The sequence below is a fragment of the Neoarius graeffei genome, chromosome 1 (genome assembly GCF_027579695.1).
Source record: "Neoarius graeffei isolate fNeoGra1 chromosome 1, fNeoGra1.pri, whole genome shotgun sequence".
NCBI classification, from domain to species: Eukaryota; Metazoa; Chordata; class Actinopteri; order Siluriformes; family Ariidae; genus Neoarius; species Neoarius graeffei.
Window position 1 is genome coordinate 104152604 of NC_083569.1, and position 22328 is coordinate 104174931.

General features: G+C 42.3%; 1 protein-coding gene across 1 annotated transcript; it reads left to right on the forward strand.

The window, feature by feature from the left end:
• Positions 1 to 864: 864 nt before the first annotated feature.
• Positions 865 to 13517, forward strand: exosc4 (exosome component 4). Its single transcript, XM_060913832.1, has 3 exons — positions 865 to 1132; positions 10269 to 10475; positions 12836 to 13517. Exons 1-3 carry the CDS (start codon positions 962 to 964, stop codon positions 13193 to 13195), a joined length of 738 nt encoding a protein of 245 aa, XP_060769815.1. The 5' UTR covers positions 865 to 961; the 3' UTR covers positions 13196 to 13517.
• The last annotated feature ends 8811 nt before the right edge of the window (positions 13518 to 22328 follow it).

Consider the following 22328-nt stretch of genomic DNA (forward strand, 5'->3'; position numbering starts at 1 on the left):
GGCCACGGGGCTCGAACCCAGGACCTTCTTGCTGTGAGGCGACAGCGCTAACCACTACACCACCGTGCCGCCCTTGATGTGAAAATACACTATGAAATTACTATGATTAGATTAGATAGAACTTTATTGATCCCTTTGGGAGGGTTCCCCAGGGAAATTAAAATTCCAGGATAAATAGAAAATAGAGAAAACTTCTAGATAAATTAAATTAAGTATTTACATATACAAATATGAAAAAGAATATTTACATAGATATGTATTTTTTTTAATGAAATGTTCAGGTGTAGTTTAACAGGACATAAAATGGCGCATTTTGATAAAGACTGGATGAGAGAGGAATTTATCACAAGCCTTGACTGATTGCTTTTCTCTCTCCCTCTCTTGTTGGACATTTTTGACTCAAACGAAGACCCGTAATCAGTGTCGCGGAATTAAGACGTCACTATCTACATACCCGTATTCTGACAAAACCCACTTCCTGTCAGGTATTAAATATTAATCGTTGAAAAAAAAATATATGGAATACTAAATGTATAACATGGACAAGAAAATACAACAAAAAAAGCTACTGAAGTATGGTATCTGTGCTCCAATTTTGGCGTTTGTGTTTGTTTGTTTTTGTACGTTAGTTTTTTAATATTTATTTGTTTATACAGATTTTTTTCGTTTGTATTTGTAGCCTCTGTGGCATTTGTTTGTATGTCATGTAAAAATTAAATAATTAAAATTAAAAATTAAACCCGCCTCCTGATTGTTGCAGTGACGTGAGGTCTTAGAACTGTCCAATCAGCGAGCTGCCTCTGAGTACACATTAGCGAATCAGAGATAAGAAGGCGGGACTTGCCGGAATGTGATTGGGGTAAGAAAAAAAAAACAGTAGGAGTAAAACAGCACATGGCGCTTACTGTTGGGTTGATTTGAACGTATTAGAGGAGAAAAGAAAAAATCGATAAGTTACGAAATGGCTGGACTCGAGCTGTTGTCTGATCAGGGCTACCGGCTGGACGGACGGAAGGCCACTGAGCTGCGGAAGGTGCAGGCCCGCATGGGGGTGTTCGGGCAGGCGGACGGATCCGCATACATGGAGCAGGGCAACACGAAGGCACTGGCGGTGGTGTACGGACCCCATGAGGTACACCTTCATCCACACCACTGCTGTCTCAGCTAGAGTTCCAAACACTGCTTAACGATGATAAAACGCCTCTAGGAGTGAATAAGTGTGTGTTGTTTAATATTTATGGAAGGAGTCTCCAGTGTCAGCACGTTTTAACAGTCAGTAGTTTTTCCGCCATGTTAAAGTCTTCACTAAGCAACAGCGGTGCGGGAAGACATTGTCGGCAGGGGGTGCTGTGACGTGTCTTGGGACATTTTTTTTGAAGGGGGGTGTGGGGGTCCTCCCCCAGAAAATTTTGTATTTCTTAGATGCAATTTCCTGCATTTTAACCAATCAGGCGTCCGAAATCCTTTTAAGCTTGCAATTGCAATATTTCGTTAAACTGCCTACTACTTATAGGCCTAATCCGTTAAAAACGCCGTTTTTTTTTTTTGAGTGATGACGGAAGAATCTGAAGCCTGTCTGTCAATGACAATTCTCAGTTAACACGATTACGAAGGACAGGTTATTTTAGAAGCAGAAGCGCACAGCTGTGGTTTAACAGTCGCAGGTTTTACATCTGCTCTAGATAAACTGAAGGAGACGCGGATTCCACCCGATTACAGCCTTACATACCCAAGGATGTAATTCTCTTCTGAGACATAGTAACTATTAAGTATCAACTAACTAACTAACTCTTACTCTTCTCTACAGACGGTCGACTCGTACTCGCTTCCTGTTGTAATTTCGCGCACTGAAAAGCTGAACGTCAACGTCACGACAAAAAAAATTCTGATGGTCCACTAGGCTACATATTAAGTTATAAGTTTTAATTAAATCCTTTTTTAAATAACTAAAATGTAGCCCTCATCATCCTACATCTAAAACATGACATATAAAATCAGCAGAGCCAAATGAAAACAAATAAATAAACAAATATATTTTCATGTAAGTTTTGTTTTATGTTCATGTCAGTTTTGAGGGTCCACCACCAGGGGGTGCTGCCGCACCCCCGGTTCCCGCGCCGGTGCTAAGCAAGCAAGCACAACTTTATTCATCAAACTAGGGCTGTGCGATATGGGAAAAAATGAACATCCCGATACATTTTCTCCGTTTCACGATATATATCTCGATATATTGAAATCTCCTCTAAAGGACCCCATGAAATCTAACTTTTACTCTTTACTGTTTTCACTACAATCCCTGCAGATTAAATAACATTCTTGGTTAACTTTACAGGTGGTTTTCAACAACACATTTTAAATTGTCATGTTCGTGATTAATCACAATTGAGTTGAAATAAGACTATTTTTATTCAACAAAGATGTGGCACAAACTGCAAAAACAATCTTGAAAATTGCAACAAAGGGGCAACACAATACAGAGCTGCTCAGAGCTCAAACCAATAAAGTGCAGCTCAACACTGAGAGAGACATTTAGCCTAAATAAGAAAAGTGCTCATTCATTAAATTATTCAAAAAAATAGATCTCCAAGCTATTAACCTGACTACTGAGAACCACTGGAACATTCACAATAGAGAGATTGAGGGAGAGAAGAGAGAGAGATCTGCAAAACATCATTTTTCTCTTTGCACACTTTTGAACTGAATGTTTTCTGGCTCTGCCTCTCAGATGTGTAGAATTCCGGTATTGCCTTCTCTGTAAAATGTCTGTGACCAGGCAACTCATATTTGGGATCGAGTGTGTTTGGTAATTTTTGGAAGCCTGGTTTTTCCACTATACTAATTGGGGGGGCTTTGTTGAACGAGGCCACTATGGTCATTTGTTTAGCTCGTGGGGGGTTTTAGCTCGTGAGCAAGTAGTTCGGAGTTTAAGAGACTCTTCATACTGTACCGGGTGAGTTTCAGGTGATGGAACATATTTGTAGTGCTGCTGCCTTTCGTGATGACAGGGTTTTTGTTTTGTTTTTTTGCACACTTTACAAACTGGCATTTGCTGTTCCACGTTCTCCTCGCGATATCCAAAAAATGCCAGTTGACTGACCCCTTACTAGTTCTTTTAGGAAGTAATTTGTCGCTGAAATTGCCAGAGCTTACACGGTAGCCTATGCAACACCAGCGATTGCACGAACTGAGTCAGCGCTGTAAACCGGAACCAGGAAATCTTGCCGCCGGCAGTGTTGCCAGATACTGCTAACGTTTTCCAGCTCAAAATATGTTCAAAACCCGCCAAAATGTACTTAAAACCGCCCAATCTGGCAACACAACCGAAACTAGAAAATCTTCCCGGAAGTTCCTTTCAGCACCGAGATGTTGCCCGGGATTGGTTGGCGAGTGCGTGACGTTATTGTTTTCTTTACCCTTAGGCAGCCTCTCACGTTACTGCCTGAGGGACAGAGAGAAAACCACCGGAAAAGGTTTTAAACAAACGCAAGTCGGAAGATGACCATAAAATACTCGATAGTTACGATATAATAATTTTATGTATCGCACACAGAATTTTCGCGATATATCGAGTATATTCGATATATCGCACAGCCCTACATCAAACACTTGTGAAATTCCTCTCTGCATTTAATCCATCTGAAGCAATGAAAACACACACATACCCAGAGCAGTGGGCAGTAGGGCTGCTCGATTATGGAAAAAATAATAATCACGATTATTTCAGTCAATATTGAAATCACGATTATTCAAATGATTTTTTGAAACAATGCATTTATTCAGCATTTCTCTTTAAAACAAAAAAAACCTCTTTGTTATTGATAATTTACGTTCACCTTTCTTTCAAACTGAAAATATAGTCTAGAAAAACTTAAGTTTGCGATGTATAAAGCAAAATAAAAATATTCTTTTGACATAAGACAGAGAAAAACAAATGTACATAGGCTGCATGCCTTTGGCTAAATAAGTAATGTCCGATGGATGCTGTGAGTGCGTTGTGCCTCTCCGAACTCGTGGCATACGGAGTGGCATTGTAGAGAGTGGCTGAAATGGATGGCTGCATTGTCTTGCTGGTTGTGGCGGCATCGGCTTTATCTTTTTGTTTGTTTTTTATTGTTTCGTCGTGAATAACTTTATGGCTCAGTTTCAGGTGGTTGAAGAGGTTTGTAGTGTTGCCAAGCGGCGCAGATACTACCTTGCAAATATTATTAGATATTAGATATTATTGCAAATCTTACACATGATGCGCTTCTGTTCCACATCGGATTCTTCGAATCCAAAGTGATCCCATATTACAGACGTTTTTCGTCCCTTTTTGTCGACCAACCGATTCTGCCCTCCTGTCATCTTGCGAGCCTACCTTGCGCCAAACAATTCACAATCTCTCCTCCTTTCAGCTGCGTGAGTGGAGAGCCATAGAGACACACACACTGCTTCCGCCACGTGAGTGTTGTCGGCAAGTCTGCGCATGGGCCCACGGGAAGGAAATGTATTGCGTGTGCGCGTCCCCGACAAATGGCAAAATAATCGTTTCAACTCGATTATATGAATTTTGAGATCGTTTGACACAAAAATCGAAATCGTGATCAAAATTCGATTAATTGCACAGCCCTAGTGGGCAGCCATGCCAACAGCACCCGGGGAGCAGTTGGGAGTTGGGTGCCTCACTCAAGGGCACCTCAGCCCAAGGCCGTCCCCTGTTAACCTAACCACATGTCTTTGGACTGTAGGGGAAACCCATGCAGACACGGGGAGAACATGCTTATCCTGTTCTACAGGGTCACGGGCAAGCTGGAGCCTATCCCAGCTGACTATGGGTTGCATGTCGGTCCTGGGATCGAGATGCTGACCTCTTCTGCTCCTCGGACTTGCCTGATCCATCCTGGTGCACTGTGTCTGTTTGGAGTCTCATCGCATCACTCCTGTGGAGGGAGGCCCCATGTGGACAGTTGGGGGTCGCACCTGGAGGACGCTCTGGACTCTTGCAGTGGTGCTTTTGTGGCTGGGGACTGCAGTTGACTTGCTGACTTTAGGGCTGCGGTTGTCGTGAACGGTTTTGCGCTCGGGTTTCCATCGGTGGGGGGTTTATAGCATCAACGAAGCTGACTTTATGTTAGGACTGTTAATGTTATAGTCATGTTGGCTGTTGTTGCCCAAATGAGGATGGGTTCCCTTTTGAGTCTGGTTCCTCTCGAGGTTTCTTCCTCATGTCATCTGAGGGAGTTTTTCCTTGCCACCATCGCTACAGGCTTGCTCATTGGGGATAGATTAGCTCATATTTTAAGTTGTTCAAATTCTGTAAAGCTACTTTGCGACAATGTTTATTGTTAAAAGCGCTATACAAATAAACTTGGTTTGACCATGGGTGAGAGGCGGGGTACACCCTGGACAAGTCACCAGGTTATCACAGGGCTGACACATGGACACCAACAACCATTTACACCTACAGTAAAGTTAGAGCCACCAATTAGCCTAACCTGCATGCCTTTGGACTGTGGGGGAAACTGGAGCAAACCCACGCGGACAGCATGCAAACTCCACATAGAAAGGCCCCCCCGCCAGCCACTGGGCTCGAGCCCAGAACCTTCTTGCTCTGAGGCGACCGTGCTAACCACTTAGGCTACGTTCACACTGCAGGCTGAAGTGACTCAAATCCGATCTTTTCGCCCATATGTGACCTGTATCCGATCTTTTATTGATAATATGAACGACACAGATCCGATTTTTTCAAATCCGACCCAGGCCGTTTGGATATGTGGTCCTACTTCCGATCCCTATCCGCTCTTTTCATATGCGACTTCAGTCTGAACTGCCAGATCGCATTCATCCGACTTACACGTCATCAACAAGCCACAAACGTCACTATTCTGCGCTGAAGTAGGCGGCGGGTCTCTCAAAAAAAGTTACAACAACATGGCGCATAATCACGGGCGCAGATAGAGGGTGGGACTCGTCCCACCCAGATTTAAATTCACCTCGTTCGGTCCCCCCCACTTATAGGGAGGAAAAAACGTCTATGCTGTCTTTCTTTGCATAAGGCAAACCTCACGGAAAAATCAAAAGACTAATTACCATTCGGTTTATTGAGGTGCACGGCAGTGTATACATAGTTGCAACAACTCACATAAAACAAAGACTGATATTCGGTTGGTTGAGCTGCGCAGACTGCACAGGTTGCGAGCTCGAGCTTGGTTGCTATGGTTACTAACAACAAGTTTGACAGGCATACCGGTGTTGGGGTTGGTTTGCTGGCAGCTTTGTCCCCCCCAGTTCAAAAAACGTATCTGCGCTCCTGCGCATGACATCAATGCGAGGGACGCTTCGGGCTGTGAAGGTTCTGAATCTTCTCAATGGAAGGACGCAGAGGTTAGGGAGCTGATTTCCATTTGGGGGGATGCAGCTATTCAAGCTAGATTGGATGGGTCATGCCGCAACCGGGCGGTTTTACTTCCGTAAACACTGGCCATGCTCACTGCGTGTGACGTCGTCGTATCCTGCAATGCGCATGCGGAACACTTTTAGGTCGCTTTTCGTTCATACTGAGGATCACATACAAGTCGCATATATTTGTTAATGTGAACGACCTCACAAAAAAATCGGAATTGAGCATTAAGCCTTGCAGTGTGAATGTAGCGTTAGACTACGTTCAGACTGCACCCTGAAACGACCCATATCCGATTTTTTTGCCCATATGCGACCTGTATCCAATTTGTTATTGACAATCTGAACGACACAGATCTGATTTTTTTTCACATGCGACCCAGGCCGCTTGGATATGTGGTCCTAATTCCGATGCATATCCGTTATTTTCACATGCGACTGCAGTCTGACCAGACAGGTCGCATTCATGCGACCTACATGTCATCAACAAGAGACAAACGTCACTATTCTGCGTTGGCTAATCCCGCCTCTTTGGTGGAAAACAACAACAATGACATAATGCGCTACATGAACAGGCACACACACAGTCTCTCTCGCACTCCCTCGCGCACTCCGTCATATGCGCGATGCAGACATTAATGTTACGCGTGCTTTCCGGTCACGTGACTGCAAGATCTCTATAGAGATCTTGCAGTCACGTGACCGGAATGTAAACAGCCGCCATCTTGTCGGTAAAAAAACACAGCTGAATATTGCTGCACTCGTATACAAAATGGATCAATTTCAACCGACGGACTACACGGCTCATTTTTTTAATGAACAGATAACTAGATATATGTCTAAAATAAACAACCTACAGATTAGTGACCCTTATGGCTTACCGGACGTAGTTTTCACGATCATGTCAGTGGATATTGAACTGCCAGAGGTGGAATACCCAGACGTGTATAATTACCTCATAAACTTTCCCTCGCTGTTCAGTGGTGAAGCACTGCGTGCTTATAAATCTCTGGACAGTTATCTTTACAGAAATTCAGGATTTGTCAGCCGCCCTCAGATGTGGCATCTTGTAAACAAGAAAATAACAATTCTCGTTGGACGGGTAAGTCACTTAAGTATTGAGTATAGCACTGACCACCCGATAATAGAATAGAATAAGGTAATTCCAGCTGTAATTCCAAATCGTCCGTCTTGTTTACATGGATCTGGCGTTGGAGAGGTAGAGGCTTAGCAGTGGAGATTTGAGTGGTTGTTTTCTGAGCTTAGTCAACAGGCCGGCTCTGCCTGCAGCCTCGCTTTTGCTTCCTCTCCCGACGCCGCCGCCTTCACCTGCCAGACCCGATAACAATCCATGGAGACCCCGCTGGTCTCGCTATCTCGTCCGGAATGTTGTGCATGCGATGGAAATCGCTATAAACCATCATTTTCTGCTGGAAACCAATGTCCAGTAAGTCCATACGGTTGTAGTGGATATTGAAGTCCGGTACAGACGAACAACACGCAAAAATACACACAAAAAACATAAAAAACGTGCACAGGTAGGGAGAGCTTGTAGCCGAGGCCGTTATAGTAGAATTGTATATAGTAGGGTTTTCCAGAAGAAAAGGTAGAAGTAGAAGGCGGAAATATGGCGTTTGACCGACAAGATGGCGTCTGTTACAATCTGGATCGGCTGTGACGTCACATGCAAGATCTCTATTAAAAAGTACAATGTGCCATAAATAAAATGTAATTGCTGGTTGTGGTATAAGAGGAATAAATCGCGGTTATTGGAAAATAATCTGCATCACATCACCCCATAATTGATTGATTATTTTCCTTACTTCTGTGTGATGTGAAGACAAAACACTCCATCTCATAGCTGAAACGTTGGATAATGACTTTATGACGACTTGTCCCAGGTTCAAACGTGATTTGCTACATTAGAAACTTTTGTTGGAAGTGGACAATAATCATATACTCAATTTCCCTTAGTGTAGTATTAATAGTAGGGATGTCCCGATCCGATCACGTGATCGGAAATCGGGCCCGATCACATGGTTTCAGACTCGATCGGAATCGGGCATTGCCTCCCGATCAGGGATCGGCTATATATCTATATAATATATTCTCATTTTTAACACATCAATAGCTATGCGTTGGCACAGAGTGAGACCAGACCTCGTCTCAACACAGCAACATCAACGCGTGCGGCATGACATCACTTTGTAGTGGAGACGCTATTGGTTATTGGCTGCCTGTTGCCGGCAAAGTTGAACACGGAAGCAGTTCGAAGCGGAAAGCAAAGCATGAGATCATTTTTTTTTTTCGTTGGATGACAAAAGAAACGGGCTCAAACCTGAAAGGGTAGAAATGCTTGTTTTCATCAAGAAAAACGTTCATTTCCTTAATTGAAATTACTGTACACCACTGTGAGATGTGTTCTTAAAAGCAAATTACCGGCACTGTGGCACTTTATTTTTTTTATTTGTTTACATTCCTGCCAGGTAGGCTATTTTAAGGTTATTTTTTTAAATTTGTTATTTATTGTTCAAACTGCCTCACGTAAGTGCTCTGTTTGCTAACGGAGTTGTTGGATGTTAAAATAAGGTGTTAAATAAAAAATGAGGAACATCCTGGATCCGTTTCTTTCCTTGTCTTTATTTTTTATGGATTATAAGAAGTATCGGATCGGGACTTGGTATCGGCAGATACTCAAAATCAAATGATCGGTATCGGATCGGAGGGCAAAAAAACCTGATCGGGACATCCCTAATTAATAGACTTAACTAACAAACTAGCATTAACTACCACTTTTTAGTCTGGGTAGTTTTTCCAGGGACTGGGCAGTACAATGAAGTGTTGAATTGGGAGGCGTGCTAAGGGTAGTATCTCATACCCCTTTTCCACCAAATCAGTTCCAGGGCTGGTTCGGGGCCAGTGCTTAGTTTGGAACCGGGTTTTCTGTTTCCGCTGACAAAGAACTGGCTCTGGGCTAGAAAAACTGGTTCCAGGGTAGCACCAGCTCTTTGCTGGGCTAGAGGAAAGAACTGCTTACGTCAGCGGGGGGGCAGAGTTGTTAAGACCAGCAACAATAGCAAGACCGCGAGAGGGCGCCATTTTTAAATAAGCGACGAGATACCATGGATGCAGTAAAGCAGCAGTCATCCATTATTGTTGTTGTTGTTGTTGCTTCTTCTTCTCCGTGTTGTTGTTGCTTCGATGTTTGCGCCAAGGTTTATGCAAATGCAGCGACGTAACTGACGTATACAGTGACGTAATGATGTGGCTCCCCTTAGCACCCCGAGCTATGGAAAAGCAAACTGGTTCTCAGCTGGTTCGCAAGTTGAACGAGTTGTGAACCAGCACTGACCCCGAATCAGCCCTGGAACTCATTTGGTGGAAAAGGGGTATCACTGGGCTGCGACAGCCCATGACTAGTTGGAGACACAACAATTGCGATAAAATATGCAAATTGGCGACAATTTTCACTTGGAATCACACTGAATTGATATTCGCATATTTTACCGCAATTGTTGTCTCCAACTAGTTGCAGGCTGTCGCAGCCCGGCTTTCCCTCGGCAGGCAGGGAAGTAGAGGAAGCCTCACGGAAACTGACTTGAGAAGGGTTCGCGACGGCTTTGCGACACCAACGACGCATTTGCGGCTATTTTGAGAGAGATTTTGTCGTACGAATTTTTTGAACATGTTCAAAATTTCAGCGACGAAGGAGCGACACTTTGCGACTCATGCAAGGAAATTGAGAAGCCCCATGAATGTTTCAAGACACTTTTGAAACACTCTTGCGAATGATGTTTGCAATTTGTCGCAAGCTGTCACAGCCCAGTGAGATACTGGCTTAATACATCAGTGATTTGTCCATCCCTGCTATTTCTCCTGTTTTTGTTTAGGTTCGAGGGTCCAGAAGTAAATCCCTACACGACCGTGCGGTCATTAACTGTCAGTACAGCATGGCCACGTTCAGCACGGCAGAGAGGAAAAGACGACCACATGGCGATCGGAAGTCCAGCGAGATGAGTCTTCACCTGAAACAGACCTTTGAAGCTGCTGTCCTCACCAAGCTCTACCCACGCTCCCAGATAGACATCTATGTTAAGGTACTCGATGTTCGTTATTTCATCCAAATTATGTAGACATACAGCAAGGTTCCCTGCCTTTTAGAAACATGCCACCCATACAGCCAATCATAAAAACTCTCGCAGGATGGAAATAAAGGTAATAACACAGTCCCAGTTGTAAAAAAATAGCCATCTTTCCACTGAGGAAATGTCAGTCCCTCGGAAGGGCAGCATCATTCCTTGAGAATAATAAGGTTATCCCATGGGATCAAGAAAGTCATCCCCCAGAAAGGGTAGTGTCGTCCTTTGGGAATGACAAGGTTATCCCACAGAAGAGGACAGTTTATCCCCCTTGAAGGGTAGAGTTATCCCCCTTTGAACAAAAACACTCGCCCCATGGTATTTGATGCCATTTCTAGTAACCCCAACTCCAAAAAAGTTGGGACACACTATAAACCATAAATAAAAACAGAATGTGAAGATTTGCAAATCAGGGAAACCCAGTATTTCATTGAAAATGGTACAAAGACAACATATCAAATGTTGAAACTGAGAAATTTTGTTTTGTGAAAAATATATGCTCATTTTGAATTTGATGTCAGCAACACATTTCAGAGAAGTTGAGACAGGGGCAACAAAAGACTGAAAAAGTTGTCATGCTAAAAACTAATTTGGTTAATTGGCAACAGACCAGTAAGATAATTGGATATAAAAAGAGCATCCCAGAGAGGCGGAGTCTCTCAGAAGTAAAGAGGGGGAGGGGTTCACTGCTGTGCGAAAGACTGCATGGACAAAGAGTGCAACAATTTAACAATAACGTTCCTTAATGCAAAATTGCAAAGAATTTGGGGATCACATCATCTGTGGTCCATAATATCGTTAAAAGATTCAGAGAATCTGGAGAAATCTCTGTATGCAAGAGACAAGGCTGAAAACTGACACTGGATGCCTGTGATCTTCAGGCCCTCAGACAACACTGCATTAAAAGCAGACACGTGTCTCTAGTGGAAATCACTGTATGGGCTCAGGAACACTTCAGAAAACCATCGTCTGTGAAAACAGTTCATTGCTGCATCCGCAAATGCAAGTTAAAACCAGATATAAACAATATCCAGAAACACCGCCACCTTCTCTGGGCCCGAGCTCTTTTACGATGGATTGAGGCAAAGTGGAAAATTGTCCCGAGGTCTGACGAATCAAAAGTAGAAATTCTTTTTAGAAATCATGGACACCACATCCTCCAGGCTAAAGAGGAGAGGGACCATCTGGCTTGTAATCAGCTCACAGTTCAAAAGCCAGCATCTGTGATGGTATGAGGGTGCATTAGTGCACATGACATGGGCAGCTTGTACATCTGGGAAGGCATCATTAATGCTGAATGATATATACACGTTTCAGAGCAATATGCTGCCATCCAGACAAAATCTTTTTCAGGGAAGGCCTTCCTTCTTTCAGCAAGACAATGCCAAACCGCTTTCTACACATACTAAAACTACATGGCTCTGTAGTGAGTGAGTCTGGGTGCTAAACTGGCCTGCCTGCAGTCCAGACCTGTCTCCCATTTAAAACATTTGCCACATTATGAAGTGCAAAATATGCCGAAAGGAGACCCCGAACTGTTCCTTCCATCCATTCATTCATTCATTCATTCATTCATTATCCGTAACCACTTATCCTGTGTAGGGTCATGAGCAAGCTGGGGCCTATCCCAGCTGACTATGGGCAAGAGGCAGGGTACACCCTGGGCAAGTTGCCAGGTCATCACAGGGCTGACGCATAGAGACAAATAACCATTCACACTTGCAGTCAATCTGGAGCCACCAATTAACCTAACCTACATGTCTCTTGGACTGTGGGGGAAACTGGAGCACTCGGAGGAAACCCACACAGACATGGGACAACATGCAAACTCCACACAGAAAGGCCTCCATTGGCCACTGTGCTCGAACCCAGAACCTTCTTGCTGTGAGGCAACAGTGCTAACCACTATACCATCATGCCACCCCCCAGCTGTTGAGCAACTGAAATTGTATATCGGGCAAGAATGGGATGACTTTTTTCTCTTTCAAAACTACAGCAATTGGTTTCCTCAGTTCCCAAATGCTTAGTGGTGGTAAAAGTAGAGGTGATGCAACACACTGGTAAACATGCCCCGTCCCAACTCTTTTGAAACATGTTGCTGACATCAAATTCAAAATGACCATATTTTTCCTGAAATATTGGGTTTCCATGATTTGCAAATTATTGCATTCTGTTTTTATTTACAGTTTACACAGCGTCCCAACTTTTTTGGAATTGGGGTTGTACGTTAGGGAAAATAATCCACACAAATGCACTTTAAACTTATGATGAGTGATGTTCCTGGTGCGTGCACTAATAAATTCTGTTCTTCCGTGCAGATCCTTCAGTCAGATGGTGGAAACTATAGTGCGTGTGTTAACGCAGCTACTCTGGCCCTGGTGGATGCTGGCATCCCTCTGCGTGATTACGTGTGCGCCTGCACAGCCGGCTTCGTGGAGGACACGCCGCTGGCTGACCTGTGCCATGCTGAGGAGAGTGGCGGTGGCACCACACTGTCCTTGGCACTTCTGCCTCGCAGTGAGAACATCGCACTGGTCCAGATGGATTCCCGTCTCCACCAGGACCACCTGCCAGCACTGATGGAAGCTGCGACCGTGGCCTGTAAGGGTCTCAGCAAAGTTCTGGACAGTGTTGTACGCCAGCACCTACAGGAAGTTTCTGTGCAGACACGAGAGTAAGGAGTCCTTCTGCAGAACTTAAATGAACAGTTTTTTTTTTTTTTTCTTTATTTGAATCTGAAAACACACTGATGACTGAAATTCTCATGCTGTGTGTTTGAAGGGACAGTATAGTGGAGGAGGATGGTTAAGACTTTACATTCCAGCTCTTTTAATATTATTGTATCCTAAGTATTTGTATTTCATAAACAGCTCATGGTCATGGGGTAAGTAAAGGAATAAAGGAACAACCAGTCAAAGCACAGTGCAGTGAGTGTGTGTGTGTTAACTACAGTATGTATTGGTAAAAATATAAAATAAACCCGTAAAAGTGAATCACAAATGTCTACCCTGATTTCCAAAGATCAGGCAAAACAACTTTCTTCCTTGATTGTGCCGCTGTCATATGATTTGTATAAACATGCAGGCATATGGGTATTCCTAATAAAATGGTGTGTGTATAGGGTTAGTTTTACCAACACTCTGTAAATGTTTGGGAACTGAGGAGACCAATTGCTGTAGTTTTGAAAGAGAAGTGTTGTCCCATTCTTGCATGATATACAATTTTAGTTGCTCAACAGTTTGGGGTGTCTTCTGTCGTATTTTGCACTTCATAATGCCCCAAATGTTTTGAATGGGAGATAGGTCTGGACTGCAGGCAGGCCAGTTTAGCACCTGGACTCTTTTACTCTGAAGCCATGCAGGTTTAATACGTGCAGAAACTAGTTTGGCATTGTCTTGCTGAAAGAAAGAAGGCCTTCCCTGACCCTGAATAAATGAAATACACACAGTATATAAATAACATTGGATAATTGCCAAGGATGGTGTCTGATATTGATGTGCGATACCACTGGTTTCCTTTCTGATCTGATACCAAATAAAACCCAGGCTGGTATCACTGATACCAATCCTTTGTTGTGTATAAAAGCTTAATATGAATAAAAAGTAGGCTATTCCTCTTTCAAATTATAGCTATATAATAATGAGTAATTCTGTGCCGAATCACCAGATTTTAGAGAAAGTTCCCGACTGACCACCTCAGATTTTGTTCATATTTTCTTTTTATTTTAATGTCCTTGTTACTAATAACTGCTGTGCAAAATTTTAGGCCAATATCTCCACTAGTTTCAGAGATATTAAGCCTTCAAAAAGGGGGCGTGGCTCCATATTTAGCATAAAAACAAGTGTTACAATCAAACATCCATAGTTTGATAGCTAATAACTTTTGAACTGTTCACACTAAATGGTTCAGATTTGCACACATGATTCTTTGATATAATAAGGCTATGTACACAGAAGGAGAGCTTTGCATGTGACATATTTGCAGATTTATGGCGTGCCAAATATGGCTTCCTGGAATGCGCATTTGTCCATGGTAGCGCTTTTGGCTCTCTATATCTACAGATTTAATGACACCAGATGTCTGATTCTTTTTAATATATGAGACATGTTATAGTACTATCAGGAAAACATATCTGTGACAAAAATTATATTTCTCATATATAGGCCCCTAAAAATGGAAAAAAGCTTGTCGCGTCTGTATTTTGAATGCTTATCGCAAAAACCTGACAAGGTCTACCAGAAAACAAATCACATGCTACATCATTATTAATTCAAATTCTCTTGACTATACATATATGTAGTATATTTGTAAATATGATAAATGATTTACAAATCTCACAAAAGTCAATTACACAAATTTAATTCTATTTATGTAGACTTAGCATGTCTATTAGAAGTGTTTGAATAACTGGTCAGTTTCTTTCACCACACCAGACGGAACTACATATTGTCTACCAGTTGATGTGATTGGTGCATCTATGATCTTTTATGATGTGTATCAGTGGAACCCAACAGATATCTTCTCTTCTGGGCCAACTGTAAGACTTTGCAGGACCATGAGGGTGCATAAATTGTACTTGCACATCCTGTTCCTCCTCTGATATTGCACAGATATTACCAATCCACCATTGCTGGTCATACAAACATGCAACATATTTTCCTGGGATCATGTCTGACAGGGTGTAGCCTTCTTTCACAGCATCATCTACAACCTGGGGATGAGTGCCAGTCATGTTCACAATGAAGCTTGGTCCACCAGACACTCTGCTGATCTGCAACTGGCTTTCTGAGATAGGAACAAATGAGTGGTTGTCCCTTGTTCCTGGTATTGTTGAGGACTTTGAAAGTCTCTTCTGAAGCACTTTTCCATTGTCCCCTTTTCAATCCAAATGAACTGGATGTTTTTTATGTTTTTTTCTGCCCACACATAGAGATCTCGTGGTGTCAGTACGTGTTGTGAAGTAACTGCCTGTAAGCTGGCTCTAGCTGCAGAACGCTTCACAGTGCCACCTATCCCGTCACAAGGTGATTTTCCATGGGAAGTAGCAAAAAAGTGCCATTCAGCTGTCATACCAAAGTCTTCCTGGTGATGCAACAGATTTGTAGTTTTTGTACTGGGCAGCTGATCCATCACTAAAGTACAGGTGCTGGTCATATAATTAGAATATCATGAAAAAGTTGATTTATTTCAGTAATTCCATTCAAAAAGTGAAACTTGTATATTATATTCATTCATTACACACAAACTGATATATTTCAATTGTGTATTTCTTTTAATTTTGATGATTATAACTGACAACTAATGAAAACCCCAAATTCAGTATCTCAGAAAATTAGAATATTGTGAAAAGGTTCAATATTGAAGACACCTGGTGCCACACTCTAATCAGCTAATTAACTCAAAACACCTGCAAAGGCCTTTAAATGGTCTCTCAGTCTAGTTCTGTAGGCGACACAATCATGGGGAAGACTGCTGACTTGACAGTTGTCCAAAAGATGACCATTGACACCTTGCACAAGGAGGGCAAGACACAAAAGGTCATTGCTAAAGAGGCTGGCTGTTCACAGAGCTCTGTGTCCAAGCACATTAATAGAGAGGCGAAGGGAAGGAAAAGATGTGGTAGAAAAAAAGTGTACAAGCAATAGGGATAACCGCACCCTGGAGAGGATTGTGAAAAACCCATTCAAAAATGTGGGGGAGATTCTCAAGGAGTGGACTGCAGCTGGAGTCAGTGCTTCAAGAACCACCACACAGACGTATGCAAGACACGGGTTTCAGCTGTCGCATTCCTTGTGTCAAGCCACTCTTGAACAAGAGACCGCGTCAGAAGCGTCTCGCCTGGGCTGAAGACAAAAAGGACTGGACTGCTGCTGAGTGGTCCAAAGTTATGTTCACTGATGAAAGTAAATTTTGCATTTCCTTTGGAAATCAAGGTCCCAGAGTCTGGAGGAAGAGAGGAGAGGCACAGAATCCACATTGCTTGAGGTCCAGTGTAAAGTTTCCACAGTCAGTGATGGTTTGGGGTGCCATGTCATCTGCTGGTGTTGGTCCACTGTGTTTTCTGAGGTCCAAGGTCAATGCAGCCATCTACCAGGAAGTTTTAGAGCACTTCATGCTTCCTGCTGCTGACCAACTTTATGGAGATGCAGATTTCATTTTCCAACAGGACTTGGCACCTGCAAACAGTGCCAAAGCTACCAGTACCTGGTTTAAGGACCATGGTATCCCTGTTCTTAATTGGCCAGCAAACTCGCCTGACCTTAACCCCATAGAAAATCTATGGGGTATTGTGAAGAGGAAGATGCAATACGCCAGACCCAACAATGCAGAAGAGCTGAAGGCCACTATCAGAGCAACCTGGGCTCTCATAACACCTGAGCAGTGCCACAGACTGATCGACTCCATGCCACGCCACATTGCTGCAGTAATTCAGGCAAAAGGAGCCCCAACTAAGTATTGAGTGCTGTACATGCTCATACTTTTCATGTTCATACTTTTCAGTTGGCCAACATTTCTAAAAATCCTTTTTTTGTATTGGTCTTAAGTAATATTCTAATTTTCTGAGATACTGAATTTGGGGTTTTCATTAGTTGTCAGTTATAATCATCAAAATTAAAAGAAATAAACATTTGAAATATATCAGTCTGTGTGTAATGAATGAATACAATATACAAGTTTCACTTTTTGAATGGAATTACTGAAATAAATCAACTTTTTCATGATATTCTAATTATATGACCAGCACCTGTATATAAGTTTTGAAATTTGGTCTATTTTTGATAAACATGCAATTAATTTAACATATTTAGAATCTATAAAAAATATGTTTAATTTTGATGTATACAGTGGGGCAAAAAAGTATTTAGTCAGCCACCAATTGTGCAAGTTCTCCCACTTAAAAAGATGAGAGAGGCCTGTAATTTTCATCATAGGTACACTTCAACTATGAGAGACAGAATGGGGGAAAGAATCCAGGAAATCACATTGTAGGATTTTTAATGAATTAATTGGTAAATTCCTCGGTAAAATAAGTATTTGGTCACCTACAAACAAGCAAGATTTCTGGCTCTCACAGACCTGTAACAACTTCTTTAAGAGGCTCCTCTGTCCTCCATCCACTAGACAGCTCTCCTCTAAGACATGACAGCTACCAACTAGGGAGGGCGAAGGCTATCACATGCTTCCTCCAGGGCACCTGACGCCAGCTGACCTCATCTTTTCAAACTGCTTGTTTGGGCAGTGTCGGGTGGAATAACACATGGGGGACAGCACTATCTGCCCACCTCTGCGTGCACGAGCTCATGATTTGCTCATGTTGCTGTAATTGACAAGGAAGAGAGCAAATACTACCTTTTTCCTCCCTCCCTCCCTGAAAGCACAGGCCAATTTTGGATCACAACAGACCAGCATTTGTCCTGTCATCCAGAGGTCACTAGTTTGAATCCCAATGATGCGAACTTATGATGTGGAACACTTTTCTGTTGTGCCACTCAGGAGCCTATATCAGTGTGAATAAAATGGAATTCAGTACTTTTAAGGATGTGGTGAATTCGTGTTGTTTGAACATTAACACAAACTGAAGCCTGGATGAATGAAGTAGTAGTTCCCATCAACCAGGTATTATTTAGACGAGATCCTAGTGGTAGCTACTTTCTACTGTCTCTCTTGTTGACAATAAAATACACGTTTACTCCAAATTAGGGTTTAGAGATCAATCTTTTAATCTTAGAACAGATCATAGGTATTTCAGTCTTGGTCCAATTTCACCACTAAACATTTCGGTAGTGTGCATGCACAACATCACAAAGTGGCAGTAATGTAGCTTGAGAGAAATCAGAATGTAGATTTAATTTCTCTCAAATGAGCAAGCCAGAGGCAACCATGCCAAGGAAAACAAAACCCTTAGATGACATAAGGAAGAAACCTTGAGAGGATCCAGGCTCAAAAGGGAACTCCTCCTCTTCAGGGTGACACCAGATAGTGAGATTATAAATCATTACTCTTCCAGGAACCCTAAGTTCAGCTACTCAGTCACTCCAGAATCATCTGGCCCAGTGGTCCGAAGGGCCAAACCCACAGGTGCAGATAATCTGTCTGTGATAGACACCTGTTACACCGGTAGAGCTTTGTTAAAGGAGAAATTTTTTATCAAAATTATTTATCTCTTTATTAAATATAGGAATGCATTTTTGATAGCTATTTTGTCGCTGCTGTAGCAAGTTATGAGTGTTTGAAATATGCTATGTAATATCAGTCCATATGTCAAAGAAATGGCCGTAAACAAGATTCGTTGAGACCTGTGCGAGACATCGTAGGACGGAAGAAAAACGTACAGCGGAAATCAAAGTGACCAACATCTGCCAACGTTGTCAAAAGACGTGCATGCCCTCTTTCGAATGCTGATGTAATCAAGCCGGAAGTTTTGTTTGTTTTGATGGCAATCAGGAAAGTTTGAAAAAAGTAGGCAGTAATCATCATTTAAACTCGTTTTTGTGCAATATTTCGTTTGGAAAACAGTTTTCAAAATGGCGGCACTGACACTTCACGTTTCAAAGTCTCGCACAAGTCTCGTGAAGATCGCGCGGATAAGCGACGCCTGCCGTGGACCAAACGAACTAAATTCAACATAGCTAAAAACCGAATAGGCCGATAAATATAATATTTAATTGCAATTAGTTGCCAATACGAGTCACGATATAAAGTTACTAAAACCGAAAACGTAATTGAATAACATGTTAATTAAGAAATAAAGCAAGTTTAAAAATGACTTCAGTTCTCCTTTAAGAAGAAGAAGTTCTTGCTGCTTTCCACAGAAGAGGAAGGGCTTCAGCCAGTGCTCACTCTTTCATAGAGGAGCACATACAGTGGGGCAAAAAAAGTATTTAGTCAGCCACCAATTGTGCAAGTTCTCCCACTTAAAAAGATGAGAGAGGCCTGTAATTTTCATCATAGGTACACTTCAACTATGAGAGACAGAATGGGGGGAAAGAATCCAGGAAATCACATTGTAGGATTTTTATGGAATTAATTGGTAAATTCCTCGGTAAAATAAGTATTTGGTCACCTACAAACAAGCAAGATTTCTGGCTCTCACAGACCTGTAACTTCTTCTTTAAGAGGCTCCTCTGTCCTCCACTCGTTACCTGTATTAATGGCACCTGTTTGAACTCGTTATCAGTATAAAAGACACCTGTCCACAACCTCAAACAGTCACACTCCAAACTCCACTATGGCCAAGACCAAAGAGCTGTCAAAGGACACCAGAAAGAAAATTGTAGACTTGCACCAGGCTGGGAAGACTGAATCTGCAATAGGTAAGCAACTTGGTGTGAAGAAATCAACTGTGGGAGCAATTATTAGAAAATGGAAGACATACAAGACCACTGATAATCTCCCTCGATCTGGGGCTCCACGCAAGATCTCACCCCATGGGGTCAAAATGATCACAAGAACGGTGAGCAAAAATCCCAGAACCACATGGGGGGACCTAGTGAATGACCTGCAGAGAGCTGGGACCAAAGTAACAAAGGCTACCATCAGTAACACACTATGCCTCCAGGGACTCAAATCCTGCAGTGCCAGACGTGTCCCCCTGCTTAAGCCAGTACATGTCCAGGCCCTTCTGAAGTGTGCTAGAGAGCATTTGGATGATCCAGAAGAGGATTGGGAGAATGTCATATGGTCAGATGAAACCAAAATAGAACTTTTTGGTAAAAACTAAACTTGTCGTGTTTGGAGGAGAAAGAATGCTGAGTTGCATCCAAAGAACACCATACCTACTGTGAAGCATGGGGGTGGAAACATCATGCTTTGGGGCTGTTTTTCTGCAAAGGGACCAGGACGACTGATCCGTGTAAAGGAAAGAATGAATGGGGCCATGTATCGTGAGATTTTGAGTGAAAACCTCCTTCCATCAGCAAGGGCATTGAAGATGAAATGTGGCTGGGTCTTTCAGCATGACAATGATCCCAAACACACCGCCCGGGCAACGAAGGAGTGGCTTCATAAGAAGCATTTCAAGGTCCTGGAGTGGCCTAGCCAGTCTCCAGATCTCAACCCCATAGAAAATCTTTGGAGGGAGTTGAAAGTCCGTGTTGCCCAGCGACAGCCCCAAAACATCACTGCTCTAGAGGAGATCTGCATGGAGGAATGGGCCAAAATACCAGCAACAGTGTGTGAAAACCTTGTGAAGACTGACAGAAAACGTTTGACCTCTGTCATTGCCAACAAAGGGTATATAACAAAGTATTGAGATGAACTTTTGTTATTGACCAAATACTTATTTTCCACCATAATTTACAAATAAATTCTTTAAAAATCAGACAATGTGATTTTCTGGATTTTTTTTTCTCATTTTGTCTCTTATAGTTCAGGTATACCTATGATGAAAATTACAGGCCTCTCTCATCTTTTTAAGTGGGAGAACTTGCACAATTGGTGACTGACTAAATACTTTTTTACCCCACTGTAGGCGCTAGACGACCTCTTCCGTAACACGTCCATCTCGGTGGTCTGAGTGACCAGGTTGTCATTGTAGGTTATCCACTTGTCAGGATTGTGACTGAAGCAGTCGGTCACAGCATGTCCTTGGAAAGAGAAATGCGCAGAAATAGGACATATGGATCACTATACAGTACATACACTTCTCTGTATTTACACATTAATAAATAAGTATTCAAGCTATATTTACAGTATACTTGTGTGTGTTTATATCTTGCCATATGCTACTTCTCCAATATGGCTCAGAACACTGATCAGTCGATAAGTGGAGGTTGATTCACCCTAAAAACACCACACAGATCACAATCAGACACACAATTTGAGTGTATACATGACAGGCAGTGTTGTATTCTCCTGTCCAGCTCTCTGTCCTAACTTTCTCACTTCATCTTTCATGATGTCTCTCTGTCTGTCTCTTACCAGTTCATTTCTGTCTGTCTTGCTGGCCTCAGCTTTGTTGTCCTCTACATGAAGGAGGAAGGCATGAAGGAAAGATGAGCTCTTCTTTAATTAATCTGGATATGATTTATACTGGCTGTAAACATTAGAGGACTTGCTTGGATTAGAGGCTTGGACTATTTAGTTGGCTCAAGAAGATGTGCGTGTGTCTCTGATGTGTATATGGAATGTGCAACATACCTTTTTGAGGTGAGTTTTTTTGACAAAGCTTGGATTGGAAAACAATATTCTGCTGGCCCACAGTGTATCTGTAATCCACAAGAAACATTCGTTTTGAGAAAATGGAATTGCATGAAAAAATAAAATGTGTGTGTGTTAAATTTCACCTGTGCGCTGGAATATTTATCTGCAGCTCAGGACTGATGTCCATTGCATTGTCCACCCAGATTCTGTTACCGTTGATCATTTTGGACCTCTGCAGCACTACAATTAAAAACCTGAACAGAAAATGAATTTACAAAAGTAATGACAAAGCTGAAGATCCAAATCACTGGAGGCACTCACAACACTTGTGCTCAGCTGGGTTATTTGTACACCATCATCTTGGGAAGTTGTGCACAGGGATCAGAAAACAGACCAGGCAGGACAGAATAATGCAGAACTGATTGACCAGTTTCTTGTTCGGCTCAAAAAGTCTGTGATGGAAAATTCAAAAAAGCTGAACTGGAAAATGTGTCTAAAATATGGGCTATATGTGAAATTCTTGATGGAATTGTCTGATTTTTTTTAACTTATTGGATAGCTGATTTTGGCAGGAAATGGTTTCATTCCATTACATTTGTATTACAAAACGTCAATCTGATGAGAACAATCTGCCGATTTCTATTTACATACTTTGTAAACATTACTTCA

Coding starts and splice junctions, on each gene's coding strand:
- exosc4 (XM_060913832.1), top strand. CDS start 962: ATGGCTGGACTCGAGCTGTTGTCTGATCAGGGCTACCGGCTGGACGGA. Junction 1,133..10,268: donor TGGTGTACGGACCCCATGAG/GTACACCTTCAT, acceptor GTTTTTGTTTAG/GTTCGAGGGTCCAGAAGTAA. Junction 10,476..12,835: donor AGATAGACATCTATGTTAAG/GTACTCGATGTT, acceptor TCTTCCGTGCAG/ATCCTTCAGTCAGATGGTGG.